At 35.1% G+C, this 14,655-nt stretch overlaps 2 protein-coding genes across 2 annotated transcripts in view; both read left to right on the forward strand.

The window, feature by feature from the left end:
* The first annotated feature begins 113 nt into the window (after positions 1-113).
* Positions 114-1,976, forward strand: pie (pineapple eye). The gene is made up of 2 exons (XM_017167435.2): positions 114-420; positions 497-1,976. The coding sequence occupies exons 1-2, from the start codon at positions 283-285 to the stop codon at positions 1,817-1,819; spliced, it is 1,461 nt and encodes a 486-aa protein (XP_017022924.1). The 5' UTR covers positions 114-282; the 3' UTR covers positions 1,820-1,976.
* A 3,873-nt stretch (positions 1,977-5,849) lies between these two features.
* The window catches only part of bbg (big bang), a 126,287-nt gene continuing 117,481 nt past the window's right edge, over positions 5,850-14,655 (forward strand). Inside the window, exon 1 of the mRNA XM_017167428.3 lies at positions 5,850-5,974. The gene's annotated coding sequence lies outside the window, so the exon portion shown is untranslated. The remainder of the gene's footprint in view (positions 5,975-14,655) is intronic.

Here is a 14,655-nt window from a genome sequence, read left to right on the forward strand (position 1 = left end):
CCCACTAGATTTCTTGCTATCGTTTTTACGTGTATAATAATAATAAAAATAAATTGTTAGGGGGAAATTTTAGAGACTTTTTAAATTGGATAAACTTCGCTTAAAATATGTTTAATTTAATTTGTTTAAAAATGAAAATTGTATTGGTTTGAGTCTTCGATAGAGTGTCTATTATCGATTACAGATAATCAACCAATTACCGATTTTTAATCGCTGTTTCACCATCTCTTGCAAGTTGGCAAAGTTTTCGAAATAATTTTCAATTTTTTGTAAAAAGAAAATATGGAATTAGATCTCACGCCAGCCGAGCTGATAACCTGCGATATATGCGGGAGAACAACCCTTGATAATGAAGAGGAGAACTTGATGTTTGGCGAGTGGATGCGGCGCATGCAGCTGAAAGTGCACTACTTTTGCCTGGTGAGTACCAAACATAGATGTCACCAAAAATAATACACAAAACGTACTCTTCCTTGTTTCCTTTGCCTTGGGGCAGCTGCTGTCCACCAACCTGCCTCAGCGGGGCAGCGATACCAGCGGAATAATGGGCTTCCTGGTGCGTGACATTCGCAAGGAGGCGGCCGAAGCCCGAAAAAGGAAGTGCGTCTACTGTCTAAAACCAGGGGCCGCCATCAAGTGCATCACGTGCGGCCAGTACTTCGATCTGGTCTGCAGCGTCGAAAATCACTGCACGACGCAGTTCTGCCATCAGTTCCACAGCTACTGCAGAGACTGTACGCCCATGGACGAATACATGCAGCAGTTGGCAGTCAAGCCACCGAAGGACGTCATTTGCGACATCTGCTTGCTGCGAATCTCGAAGTTCGGGCCCCATCACATTGTCTACCCGGAGTGCTGTCGCCTGGGCTTTGTCCACAGGGTGTGCATGCGGAGGTACGCCTTTTCCTCGGGCTACTATCTCACCTGCATGTGGTGTCGCTCGAATAAGTTCCGGGAAACCATACGAATGCAGGGCATCTTTGTCCCTGACCGCGATGCGGTGTGGGAACGTCAGAAGAACGCCTACCGGGAGCTGCATATGCGAATCCTACGCTGCGACGAGAAGGAGTGTCTGTGCAGCAAAGGAAGGAATTACAACCAAAACGCCTGGTGTATAAACGCCTGCCAGGTGTGTGGCTCCACAGGAGCTCATGCCAGATGCTTAGCGCACTCGATGCACCTACGTATGGGAATGGAACCCATGAAGTTCACGTGCAACGGCTGCAAGGAAGTGGAGAAGAAACTAAAATCAAAAGTCAGAACCCCAATTGCAAAGAATAAGGGGGATCAAGTCGACACCTCTTTCTTCATGACCAAGGAGGGACCAAAGCTGCCCACCTCGGCTGGCAACACCGAATCCGAGGGTCCCTTGTTCTCCGATGATGAGTCAGATTTAAGCTCAAATGAGAGCGTTGTCACAGTGGTTCCCAACAGTCACCAAACCACGTCAAGCTTTATTGCACCCAGCAATGCTTCCAAGAGCTCTATAGCGTCGCCACCGCAGGCGGCGGCAGCGATTGACCTTACAGAGGAAGATCCGGTGCCTGAGAAACTTTTGGCCTTGCGCGAATCCTTCAACTGTCCGGGCGAACCCTTCTTTTATCTGGTGATCTACGAGTTCGATGAGCAGGGCACGTGCAAGGGTTCCTGCACGCTGCGCTTCGATGAGAAGGATCCTAGGATCCAGGATCGCTCGGAAGAAGCCTTGAGGCGACTTCAATTTCGGCCAGAGGATGTTTGGTTCCGCAACAAGGACTGCGGTATATATGCCATAGTTCACAAATATCAAGACAAGCCTTTAAAACAATTATTATTGTGAATGGTTGAATCTGAAAAAAATTATTATATTATAATTATTAATTTTATCTGCAAACGAACCAGTCTGAGACCTATTAAGTTTTGAAGTACTTTTATGGATTTAAGAAAGAACAAGAATTTAAAAAAATAATAAACAGTGATGAAACTTATGTGAATTCTTCCTGAAACGTTTGGTATTAGGGTAAGCCTTAACATTAATAATAAATAATAATATATATTATTAGTTTATATATAAAAGGTTTAATTTTAATTTTACAATAATTTTAATTTTTAATTTTATTAGATTACGGTTTTATTTTATTTGCAAGAAATGTAACCCTTTTCAATTCATTTAACAGAAAAATTAATAAAACTTTTGTTCTTTTTTTTGGAAAGAGAAAGTTCGATTCTGTACCCAGTATTTCTTATTTTATACCTAAAAGACTTCTTAAAAAAAACCTAACTAAATGTAAAATTAAAGAATACAAAAAATACATTATTTTTTGTTCTTGCATATTTTTTATATTTATTTTTAAACTTTTATTTACCAACACAATACTTTGGCTTTCTTGAGCTTTCATGAAAAGCTTTATTCACAAAGAGTTGGCAGCACCCAGCACGTAAGAGCAAGCTCATAACAGTGGTGTCATTCCCGTCAAATTAAGCTTATTATTAAGTGAAATTAATTTTTTAGAAAATTAAAGCAGACTTCTAATGAATTTTCGTTTCTTGACGAAATATCGATCCACTGTATATATGTCAATCTTTTAAAAAAGCCGCTCAGTTTAAGATATTGCAATTTAGCTTTGTTTTTATTCGTCATTATTTAAGTTTGAAAATAAAACTTTTTTGTAAATAAGCTTTTTTCCATATGAATTTGGCTTTTTTAGCTGCTTTGTTTGGGTAATCTAGCTTTTTTGCTCTGAAAAAAGTGACATCACTGGTTCGTAAGTAAGATTTTGGTTCGTTGCGCGTTCGCACATGCGCGCGCGCACAGTATATATTCCGATCGCGGCCGTCTTCTCCATTTCCCTCTCGCGCTAATCAGTTGGATCTGCGTACTTTGCGGCTAATTTTCAACTCAAAGAAGTGAAAAAAAAACAACGAAATCAAGCAAATAATTGAGTAATTAAAGTTAAATGTAAGAAAGAAGTGCCTTGTGTTTTTGTGTAACGGTCAGCCAAATGGTTTTGGAGCCAAGAAATTAAGTGATTGCGGCAAAAGTGTTCCACTAAATTGATAATGGCATAGTTTTGAAAGCCTAAGAGCATTTGGGATGCGATTAACTGACCGATTTGAGATTTAATGCGACAGGCAGGAAGCAAATATCGAAAAGTCATTCAAGTGGCTGGTATTAGCTTGCAATATTTTCCACCAGCGGAAAAGAAAGTTTGATTTAGGAGAATCGGAAAGAGATAACACCTAAAGAAATTAAGCGGGATATTAATTGGAGTGGTTTTTATTAAAGAGATTTTATTTTGTTAAGAAAAGAGAAATGATAATTAAATAAAAAATAAATATAAATGATAATAAACTGAAGAACTTTGCTAAATAAATAACAGTAAACATTCGGAAGGTCTGAAAACTCATTTTAAAATTTCAAGCTTCGGCTTTCCAAAGTAGTGATCTTTCGCCACATATTGAAATACAGATGATCTCACTGGATTATCACATATTTATTAGCATCAAATGACATCAACTAAAAAGGAAAATTCAATTGTTGATTCAACCAATATTAATAACGACATTTACCTAATATTTAAATATTTCCCCAAATAATGAACAAATCACAGTTCTCTTCAGTTGAACTCCTAGAAATAAAAGAAATTTATAATTAACATGTACAAATGTATATAAAAAATAAATTATTAATGAAATATTTTCAATAGAATAATATAATCCACTTTTCTTTGTTTATAATTTTCTTGTTAATATTTAAACTCTCTAATTTTTCAACCCATCTTTGTATACTTAAATATTATTACTACCGAGGAATAACAATAAAATAACAACAAAATTACCGGAAGTCTAAATTAGTTAATTAATTTACTTTCAGAGGATATCAATAGACCCTCTCTATCTGTAAAAATTTCATTGAACTTTTACATTCAATAAAAAAAACCAGTGGCATCCAAAATAAAAAATAAACCTAAGAAAAAATCCAATCAACACCAGTTGCGACTAGTTACCCGTTGCAAAAATTGGCAACTTCCTTCAATTGGGCGCCAAGTCATTAGCTGCCCCCCCCCCCCCCCCCCCCCCAACTCCTTACCTCCCCGTTTACCCCTTACCCCTTGGGAGCCCACTCGAAGTACCGCTATGACTAGACAGGCCTTGTCCACATATTTCTTTATTTTTTCTTTTTTTTTTTTTATTCGTATGCAACCATTAGCCGCCGCATCAACAAACGAGACGCCACACACACACTACTAGTAAATCTTAGGAGACACACACAGATACACGCAGGTGGATCGCGGGGGTAGAGGTGAAGGGGAAGGGACCTGGTGACGTTTGCTCTGGGGCCCCTTCACTTTTTGTTGTTGCACTGCAAGAAATAATATTAATATACCTATGTACTTTCTTCGTGTATTAGTAAGCACTTCCTTAAAGTCCAGTTAAGGTGGCAGTTACTTAACTGTCGGTTTAATTTAACGAATAGTTAGCTAATATTGGTGCTTTCTTCGTCTTTTTTATCTATTTTAACTTTCTGAAAGAGCTTTTGATTTATTTAAATGACAATTATTTGTCCCATAAATATTAATAGGAAATTAAGAAACAGGAAAATATATTCTTTATCTTCGATTATCATACTTTTACTGATAAAGAAAGTTTATTTAAAGTTCTTGTTAATTAATTTTAAAAATATTCGATTCGATAAAGCTTACTTTTGACAGGACATTAAAAAAGTGAACCCTGAAAACCTAAAAAACCCGTATTCTTTTATTTTAGAATGCATTTAATACCCCAATTAATTATAAAAGCCTTGTGTGATTTGTCTCAGTGTTCTCTTCGTCTTTTTGTTTCGTGGTTGGATGAAAAAGTTGCCGCAGCAAGTGCAATTCGCGATTCGCATTCCGCTGGCCGAAAGTATCTTTGGAGTTTTGCATCTTGTGGATGTCTGCCGCGCTTAACTGTAAATTGAGGCATGTGCCTCTCGCTCCCTCTCCTTCCATCTTTCTCTCAGTCTCAGTCTCAGTCTCCGTGCTCTGAGAGCTCTCTTTTGTTTGTCAAGTTCAATGTGCGTTGACAATTTTCCCCATTTCCCAATCCCAAATGGGCGACGTTTTCCACATTGATTGTGTGTGTGTGTGTGTGCGTACTTCTTGCACTTGGTGCCTCCTCATTGTGCTTGTGCAACTGTGCGTGTATTTTAATTTATTTTAAATCGAACGGCAATTTAAATTTAAAGCTAAAGGTAGTCAGTGGTTCAACCCGGAACTTGTAGAGTGTGTGGATTTTAGTTTTTCTGCTTTTCAGGCAATGTATCTATGTATCTAAGTATCTACGTATCACCATCTCGCCGTCTCGAACGCTAACGCAAACGCAATGCATAAATCAGCCAAAGGAAAGAAAGAAGAAAAATCTTTGCCTCGTTTTTTGTTAGTTTTTGTGAAAGCGCAAGTCGTTTTGGCTCTTTCTGTGTGTAGCGTAATTTTTACACTTTTACCAAAGAGAAAGAAAACTGAAAGATACATAGATACTGTATCTTTACATACGGCAATGCTGCTGCTCATAAGCATCTTTTCTCTATTACCAACCCCGACATACACGATTCCATTCGTTGTTGTTTGTCTTTAAGCCGCTTAATTGAAAGTCTCGATTTGACTTATGACTTTGAAGAGGAGCTAAAAATATATATACAAATGTATAAAAAAAGAAGAGGCTTTCCCAGAGAAACGATGAACAAATTGAAGTTACATTTTATTGATATGAGAGGAGGCTCTTGAGCTTTCAAAACAAGCCAATTTCAAACCAAAGTTTTCAACAGTTTCTTCTAGTGCAATAAATCATAAATAAATTCAACTAAAACATAACTAAAGTGTATAAAAAATATGCAAGAAAAGCTTATAAAAAGTGCCTAAGCAAATGTTTTTATTTGCCAATCAAAGTGCATGTGCTCAAAAATCAACAATCCGACAATCAGAATAAATCGACTACAGACAAGCCGCTAAATAAGGTAAGCTCCAAGAAAATTAATTTTAATAATCTTTGCCCAGTTTAGTCTTTATTTATATCTATATTTTTTTTTGCATATCCATTTGTTAACTCGTTTGCGATGTCTATTAACGGCATTCAACGCTCCGGGCTGTGAGCTCATCTCGCAACTCAATGATATTCATTCTGATCTGAGACCGAAAACTTGTTCGCTTGCTGATTCACATTTTTCACAGCTCCGTTTTTTTTTTGCCCTGTTTATTTACAGTTTACAGTTGTGCGATATTGTTTGACTTTGCATATCTTGACAGGCACATTCAAATATTTAATCAGTTAACTGTCTCGGTTTGCTTTCCAAATCGCTGCACATCTTTACCCACCCGCACCTGTCGTGTTGTCAGCCCCAATGTCAAGGTTGCCTTTGTTATCGTTGTCTTGGTTTGCTTGGCTAAACAAATCTGAGGTTCAGAGTTAAATACCAACAAAAAATAAACAAATAAAAGATAAAATAAATTTTAAAAATGCCCAAGTAGCCGGCTTATTGCCAATTGTCTGCTGCTAATTGAAGCTCAACACTTCTCAAGTGGAACGAACGCCCCGTCGTTGTATCTCTCTTTTATTTTATTGTATAATTTGTAATTGCTTCATTTTTCGGACAAGCCATAAGAGATATTTTACAAAAATAAATTAAGTGTGGCGAGCAATTAGTTGAGTCTTAAGCTGGCTATTTACAAAACGTAGGCAGATGAATGGCCGTCGAAGACGATGGGAACGTGCTCTGAGATCTTGGCAGGTAATGAAGATTTTTTAAAGATTATACACTCCTGCCCACAATTATACGACACCCCGAAAACTTTAGTTTCGACCCTCGTAGGAATGTCGGGAAGCATATTACAACAAATTCAAGTATGCTGAATTAAAGCTTAATGAATTATGCTTAAAATATGATTTTTTTATCTCTGATTGGACCACCCGTTTTTAAATAGCGTTAAAAAAAGCAGAAAAGCCCGATTTTTGCCATGCCTGAAACTGTATCATAGCTATACGACACATGTCAATTTTAACGGCTAGAGGTAATTATTTGGATTCAAATAATTTTTTTTATGTTTCTGGTAACATTTTAATGATTTGGAAATAAAATGCCAAGTGGATGTTTGTTATCCGACGAAAAAAAGGGAAGAATAAGGGCTTACAACGATGCTGGCTTTAATGTAAGCGAAATATCGCAGAAAATGTATCAAATACGTTGTTTTATCGCAAGTTTTTTTTAAATTCGGATTAATATGGAGTGAAGCAAAGCTCTGGAAGGATCCCAAGTTGCCCGACCGCCATGAACGTCGCATAATTCTTAGATTTAGCTATTCGATTGCTTGGAGCGCCACACTTGCCGCTAGTTGCAGTCAGCCTGTGTCACGAATGACTGTCTGGCGGACACTGAAATCATCGTAGTACATAGTCAGAGTAGTCTTAAAGACGGCTCCATTCTTAAAAATGAGCTACAAAACAGAACAACTTAAATTTTTAGGAAAAAGTCTTGGAGACACTGGCCTCAGTATGACATTTTAACTTATTTTTGATTATACAGTTTTTTTTCAATATTTTTTAGGTAGATAATTTTTTCTGACGAAAAAAATGTTTATCTTGACGGCCCAGATTGGTTTTGACACTATTGGACAGATTTACATGAGGTTAAACTTATTTTTTCAAAACGCTGTTTTGGGGGAGCCTTTCATGCGTCTTAAGCGCTTGATCTGTGCTTCCCAGATCCAAGATGAATAGTGGAGAATACAAAAAAGTATTTCATGATCGTCTTCTAACATTTTTGGAACAACATATGGAAAAATATCATGTTTTTATGCAGGATTCACCAAGTTAGAGAGACCCAGCGCTTCATAAATAATCACAATATAAGAGTTTTGGGTTGGCCACCGTGCTCCCCTGGCTTGAATTTAATTTAAAACATTTAGTTTACTTAAGTCAGGCGAGCTTAGGCCAATAACAAGAAATTTTAGAGTGTCAAGACCCTTAAAAGTGATATTTTGGGTCAAAAGTTTCCATTACACCAATATTTACCAAAAAAGTTTGTTAATTCAATGCCTAAGAGACTTTTTGAGGTTGCCAAGGCTTAAAGTGGCTCTATTAATCATTAAACAATTTTTTATATACCATTAAAATTATAAAATATTAAGTAAATCGAAAAAATTGACATGTGTCGTATAGCTATGATACAGTTTCAGGCATGGCAAAAATCGGGCTTTTCTGCTTTTTTTAACGCTATTTAAAAACGGGTGGTCCAATCAGAGATAAAAAAATCATATTTTAAGCATAATTCATTAAGATTTAATTCTGCATACTTGAATTTGTTGTAATATGCTTCCCGACTTTCCTACGAGGGTCGAAACTAAAGTTTTCGGGGTGTCGTATAATTGTGGGCAGGAGTGTAGCAGGTATATAAGAGAAAATTATCTGCCTTTTTACGTGATTTAATTTGATGAGTTTCCGTGTAAATATAGGAAAATATCTCACCATGTTGAGTTGGAAATATTTAAATCTTGAAAATAAGAGTATGACATTTTTATAGGTTTTTTTGTTAGTTTAAAATTAAATTTAAATTGAAATACTCTTAAAATAAATTAAATGAAATATTTTTAATATTCCTTTTAAAAATAAAATCAAGAAAAATATTTCTTCAAAATAAAATAAAAGAAAATACACATTTTCAAGCAAATTTTAAATATAAACATATTTTGTAAAGTCTCTTTCCCATATTTTATTCTTCTTTTTTGATTAATTGTCCTGCTAACATTTAACTATTTGTAGGAAAAATTAAAATTTAATAATCTGCTAATATCTACATTTTTTTTTTAAGATTTAAATATAATAATTAACTTAAAAGCATCACCATTTTTCAAGGTTATGATTAAGTATCCATAATTGTGTCAAATGCATCTATCAACATCTGTTGGAACCGCCAGACTTTAACATATTATTAACCATATAAATATCTACGAAATTGTTGGTCAATTAATAAGCCATTAGGGCAAAATCTTTAGTTCCAGCCTAGAGCAAAAAAAAAAATAGAAGGCTATAGCTAGCGTTTATCAATACCGTTTGCTATTCTTTTGGGTTTTCTTTCTTTTTTTCTAAGAATTTTTGCCCCAGACCCGAGATGAGAAACCGTTAAGCATTTCACCTAGAGCAAGTCACAGAGAAAAGAAAGAGAAAAAAAAACTATCATAAATTTGACTTTTTAATGTTAATAAAACATTTTTACGAGTCTTTTATGTGTGAAAATTACGCAGAAGGGCATCAAAAATAAACGAGACCACGAGCTGCAGAACAGTTAGCCAGCTGCTGGCAGGTGTAAAAGCCAAGTTAATATAATACGTAATTACAGCAACCTCAGACGAACCTACAGCACACACATACCTTACATTTTTGCTTCAACTCTCTACTGGGAGTTCCCTTCCTAAAGAACACAGACAGAAATCAGTACTTGAAAGTATTTAAATAAAAGTGTAAAAGGAACATAAAAATTACTTTCTGAAAAGCTAACAGTATAACAATATTTTCTGAGTGCATCTTTTACCTCTGGATCATGACTTGGAGAAATGTGTGACTTTGGTGTGAGGTGACACCGCCGGAGAAAGAGAGAAACTAAACCGAAACTACTGAATAACAAGTGTAGAACAATAAGACGCAAGACGGTAGAAAACTGGCCAAGTAGCTGGAACGCCAACAGCAGGTCACTGAACTTGGCCGGACGACGGACGCTTCAAATATATATTTTACACCAAGGCATTAACAAAAGCAAGTCCCCCTTTTCAGAGCCATGATAGAGCGGTATTAAGTTGGCCAGTCTTGTGTATATAGTTCTTTTTCTTTTGTTTCCCGTCAAAGGCTTTTATTTATGTTGGCCAAAAAGTAATGCTTGGTAGATCATAAAACTTGCTAATATGGGTAATTTTAGGTAGTTTTTATTTCCATTTTGCGTATTTTTGTTTATTATGTCACATGCCTACTTGTGGGTGTGAATTGGGGAACCTGTTCTGGAGATGAGTCAGTTTATGATTTTTTTATATTTATTATAAAAAAGAATGGATTTCAGTTTGACTAAATATTTTTTAGATATTTATTGTGCCAAGGAAGCAAGGCTTTTAATTTTATTTTTTAATTAGAAAATGTTTTGTTTACTTATAAGTTTTAATAAGGAATTTATTAATGTTTATTTTAAAGCAATAAATATTAAAAAAATTCTCATTAAAACAACAGAATTAATAATAAATATTTTAAAAAAGGTTTTCCTTATATTTATTTTATCAATGCTTCCACGAAAAGAAAATTTCTCTCTTTCAAAAATTCAATCAGTAAAATTTTGTAAGTTTTTAAGCTCCCAGATATATTTTTATTGTTCATCAGTGACTTCAATCCGCTTTGCTGTACTTTGCTTAGATCCTATTCTCTGGCATTCTAGAACGCTCCCGAACAAATTGCGTTATAATTGATGACACTCTGTGAAATTGGTCTCTGCCGGCGTAGAATGTCCGGCTATGAACCGCTGCCAATAACTGTAACCAACTTGACGAACCTCGTTCCCATTAGCGGCAAACTCAACCACTTGCTTGACCCACTCTGGAGCATCCACCACACACAGTACACGATGCCGTACGGTGCCATGCGATGCCAGGCGATATACCATGTCATCAGACAGACGACGTCGATGGTTAATCGGCCGGCGTTCTCATTACGCTCTCCGCCGCGGCCATTTCCGCACCTACTTAGCCGTGTGTAATCCCTATTGACCCCCATTTCCGTGTTGGCCAACTGGTAATGCATCCATCCTCCTCTTTAAACCCTTTGCATGTGCAACCCAATAGATGGATGCAACAATTGGTATTGCCCAGTTGGCCTTTTCATTAGCTTCAGTTTCAATTTGCTATTGGCTGCGAGTATTTTGCTGTTTTCTGCCATTTCTGCCTTGGTGTTGTTTGGGCCAAGAAACTTGTTTATGGCTCCTACAAGAATGTGGAAAGCAAAAAAGCCAAAACGAAACGAAACGAAGAAAAAAAGAAGTAAACAAAACTGGGTTAAAATTGTTAGACAACCTGAAGTTGCAGTTTGCCGTTTCTGAAATATTGCATAGCTCGGGGGTCTGCTATTGAGTCTGGGTCTGGTCCCAAGAGCGTAAATACTAAATAATAAAAAAAAATAGAGATATGTACAAAACGGAAAACTCTGATGTGGAGTGTGTATTTGAGTGCTAAATAGAATGGAATGGAATGGAATGCTGCCTGCTGGTTATGGGAAGAACCCGATCAAGCTCGATGTACTCCAAATTTAATTGACCAAAACAGATTTTTATTGGGTAGGAAAATCCAAAGGGGAACTAATTTAAATTAAAGAAGATATAGAGAGGGAATTTGGAGGGGTATTTGGACATTAAATGGTATAAGAAAAAGGTGTTTTGTAAGATTGTGGAAGATGTATTTACTCCTCTTTAAATTCTATTAAGTTATTATTTTATGATAATGTACGTGACTTGCTTAAAAATATTATAAATAAATAAAAAATTATTTATTAAATTATATAATATTTTATATTATTAAATATTGTATTCCATATAAATATAAAATATTTAAATAATTTTTTTTATTATTATTTGAAGAAAATTTATAACATATTATCTCCTTTATTACAAATAATAAAATTATGGCCAGTAAATGGGTAATTTACTTTGTTTAGTTCAACTAAAATTGCTAATTAAGTTAATTAAATAATAATAATATCTATTTTATCGCGTTCTTTGTTGAAGTAAGCTTTAAATTTATACAATTTTTAATAATTCAAAGGACGTGACAAAATAATTAAATTCTTGCTCGACAAATTAAGCTTTAAACGTATACAATTAAAAGATAATGAAAATTAATAACCAATATTTATAGATTATTTAAAAAGGAAAATATTTATTTTTCAAGTTTGATTCTTACAAATATTCATAAAATATTTCCCTAATCAGTAAAAAATCTCAATTTAAAATCTTTTTAAGTAGTCAAAGCTGATTACATACACAAATCAATTTAATTAAATTTTCAACAACTTGACTATACATTTTAGGAGCTCCTCCTTAACCCTCATTTGCCGAAACCTAATCCCTTTTATATTTTCGCCACAATTCGCGCCGGTTTGTATTGACTTTTGTGTTGGCTTGCGGAGCCACTGCACTTGCGCAAAAGCCCAGCTAAGCACCGAAACCCTACAAGAGTTAACCGAAACGAAACCCGTCTTGGGTATGGTCAGTAATGAAATAAAGCCGAACTGAGCCAACTATTGGCGGCTACTTAGTATGCCCGGCCCGAGTTCGACACTCTAAAAAAGGCGGCGCAACGCAACGTTTCGGTTTCTATTGGATTGTTGGTGGTGGTGGTGGCTTATTAATTACCTCACAACCACACAATTGCGTGGCACATACAAAACACCCACCAGAAGGATAGACAGGGAGAGAGATCCGGGGACCTGGTGGGGCTTTTCAGTGGCTTTTGTGTGTGTAGAACCCACAAAAGGCGTTGGACAGTGGCGGGTAATACGAGTAATCCGAAAATGGTTCCCCGGCTGATGAAGTCAACAGCCTGAACTCGTTTGAAGTTTAATTTCCCTCCATCTCTCTCTATTTCATTTATTATTTAAATTGAATTTTGATTCGCTATTTGGTTTTCCTCCATATGCGAATGAAGAGCTCAAGAAAATTGAGAGTGACTTTGTTGATTTTTGTACATTTTTTTTTTATTTTTTGCAAACTCGTTTTTGCATATTTCTCTGTCGTTTGCTGTTGGTTACTTTCAAATGTCAAACGAAGTTGAAGGTGGTCCACAATGATATTTGATTTTTTCCTCGGCTACTCGTGTATAATATGATTTATATTGAGTCATGTTGGAAATGAACGCAGCAGCAGTGCCTTGAGAAAACAAAAGACTTGAGCAAAAAACTTGTTTTTGGATTTGGTTTTTCTTATTTTACCTTTTTTAAATACTTGAAATACCTATAAAAATAAGATAATAATAGAGTTAAATGAAGGTGAAGGAACTGTTATTTCAAAAGATTTATAAATATATTTAACTAAACGATTTTAGCAATAAGTATTAATTTTTTATATACTTATTTTTTTAATAATTAAATTAAAATATTTTATTATTATTATGACAGTTTAGACATTAAATTATCATATTTTAGTATGAATATAATTGTGTAGACGTCATAAAATTGACATTAAGATATCCTTAAAAATACATGAAATATTAGAAAAAATATTTTAAAAGATGATTTATTTATTCAAAAAATTCTAAAAATGGCAAAAATAAGGCGTTCAAATGCAGTTTATTATATTTTCTTTAATAAAAAACAAACCCAGATTTATCCAAGAAATTTATTTAAAATAATAGCGCCATTCAAATCAAAAGAGGATATCTGGTGAAAACTCTGCAAAATTTACCTTTACACAAACCCAAACAAATTGCATATTAAAATCGCATTAAAATGTTTGGTTTCAACCATTTATCATACCTTCACTTACGGATTCAATTAAATTCAATGCACGATGCGCAGAAAATCCGCAGATGGCAAACAATTCCAAAAGCGATTCCGAAAAGTCATAAGCAAAGTCGTGTCCCGGGGCCCGGGTGAAACTTAATGAAGCCTGAGAAAGTTGCTCAAGGCTCTACGCAGGTGACAATCATTAAAATAAAGCAACAAATAGCTAACTAACTAACAAAATACAATAACCACAAACAAAACTGAAAACTGCAGGAAAAACTCCGACATAAAAAAAAAAATGCGATAATTGCTAACAAATTTGTACGACAAGCGCATGCCAAACATGCAACAAAACAAAAGCCACAATGCTTTTGAAGAGCTCCTCTGACAGGCTTAAGGCTAACTAATTGCATTTTTATTTAGCTTTTTTGGCCAGGTCTTAAGAACACTTTAAGCCAGACGTCAGCTTAATGCAACTTTTCCCTCCTGTCTTGCCTTAACTTCTGGTCTTAACCTGGTCTGCTGTGATGTGTGTGTGTGTTGTTGCATCTTCTCGGTTTCTGCAATGACCCAGTTTTATGCAAGTGGAACGCTTTGACCAACAACTGCAACACGGCAACACAGCTATTGACCATAAATAGTGAGCCGTGGATCTATGGCCAAGTCGAAGAATAATGAAATAGGAGAGGATACCGTTCGCAAAATATCAAAAGTCTTAATGGGATTGTATTGGGGAAGAAGTAGTAGGTTTTTAAAGAGATTTTTTGGTTAACAATTTGAATGAAGAAGAGGTTTTTAATTGGTTTAAAGAAGGAGTTTTTAATTAAACCAATTAAGGTGTTAGTCTTTTATATGAATCTGGCTTATTTAAAGGCTTAAAATTTGTGTAAAATGAATATAAATTTAATTAAATGAAGTTACTTGAACTAAAGTGAAAATGGTTAGAGCCGTGTTTATAATAATAATTCGTCAACAGTTTATATTTAATTTTATAATTTTATATTTAAGAAAACAGTTTTAAACCTTTTTCTTCTCATTTCTTATTTATCTAATCTCTAAAATCTTTAAAATATCATCGATAACTTTTTCTCCAAGTCATACAAAAGTGGCTGCCAAACAAACTCCTTTCCCCAAGACACACTCCACTCAATGGGGCTTCGACTTGAAGTCTTTCTC

This window comes from Drosophila kikkawai, chromosome 3L (genome assembly GCF_030179895.1).
Source record: "Drosophila kikkawai strain 14028-0561.14 chromosome 3L, DkikHiC1v2, whole genome shotgun sequence".
Classification (NCBI taxonomy): domain Eukaryota; kingdom Metazoa; phylum Arthropoda; class Insecta; order Diptera; family Drosophilidae; genus Drosophila; species Drosophila kikkawai.

Excerpts from the sequence above, each read along its gene's own strand:
- pie (XM_017167435.2), top strand. The coding sequence starts at position 283 with ATGGAATTAGATCTCACGCCAGCCGAGCTGATAACCTGCGATATATGC. Across the intron at positions 421-496 it reads AAGTGCACTACTTTTGCCTG|CTGCTGTCCACCAACCTGCC; the intron begins GTGAGTACCAAA and ends GCCTTGGGGCAG.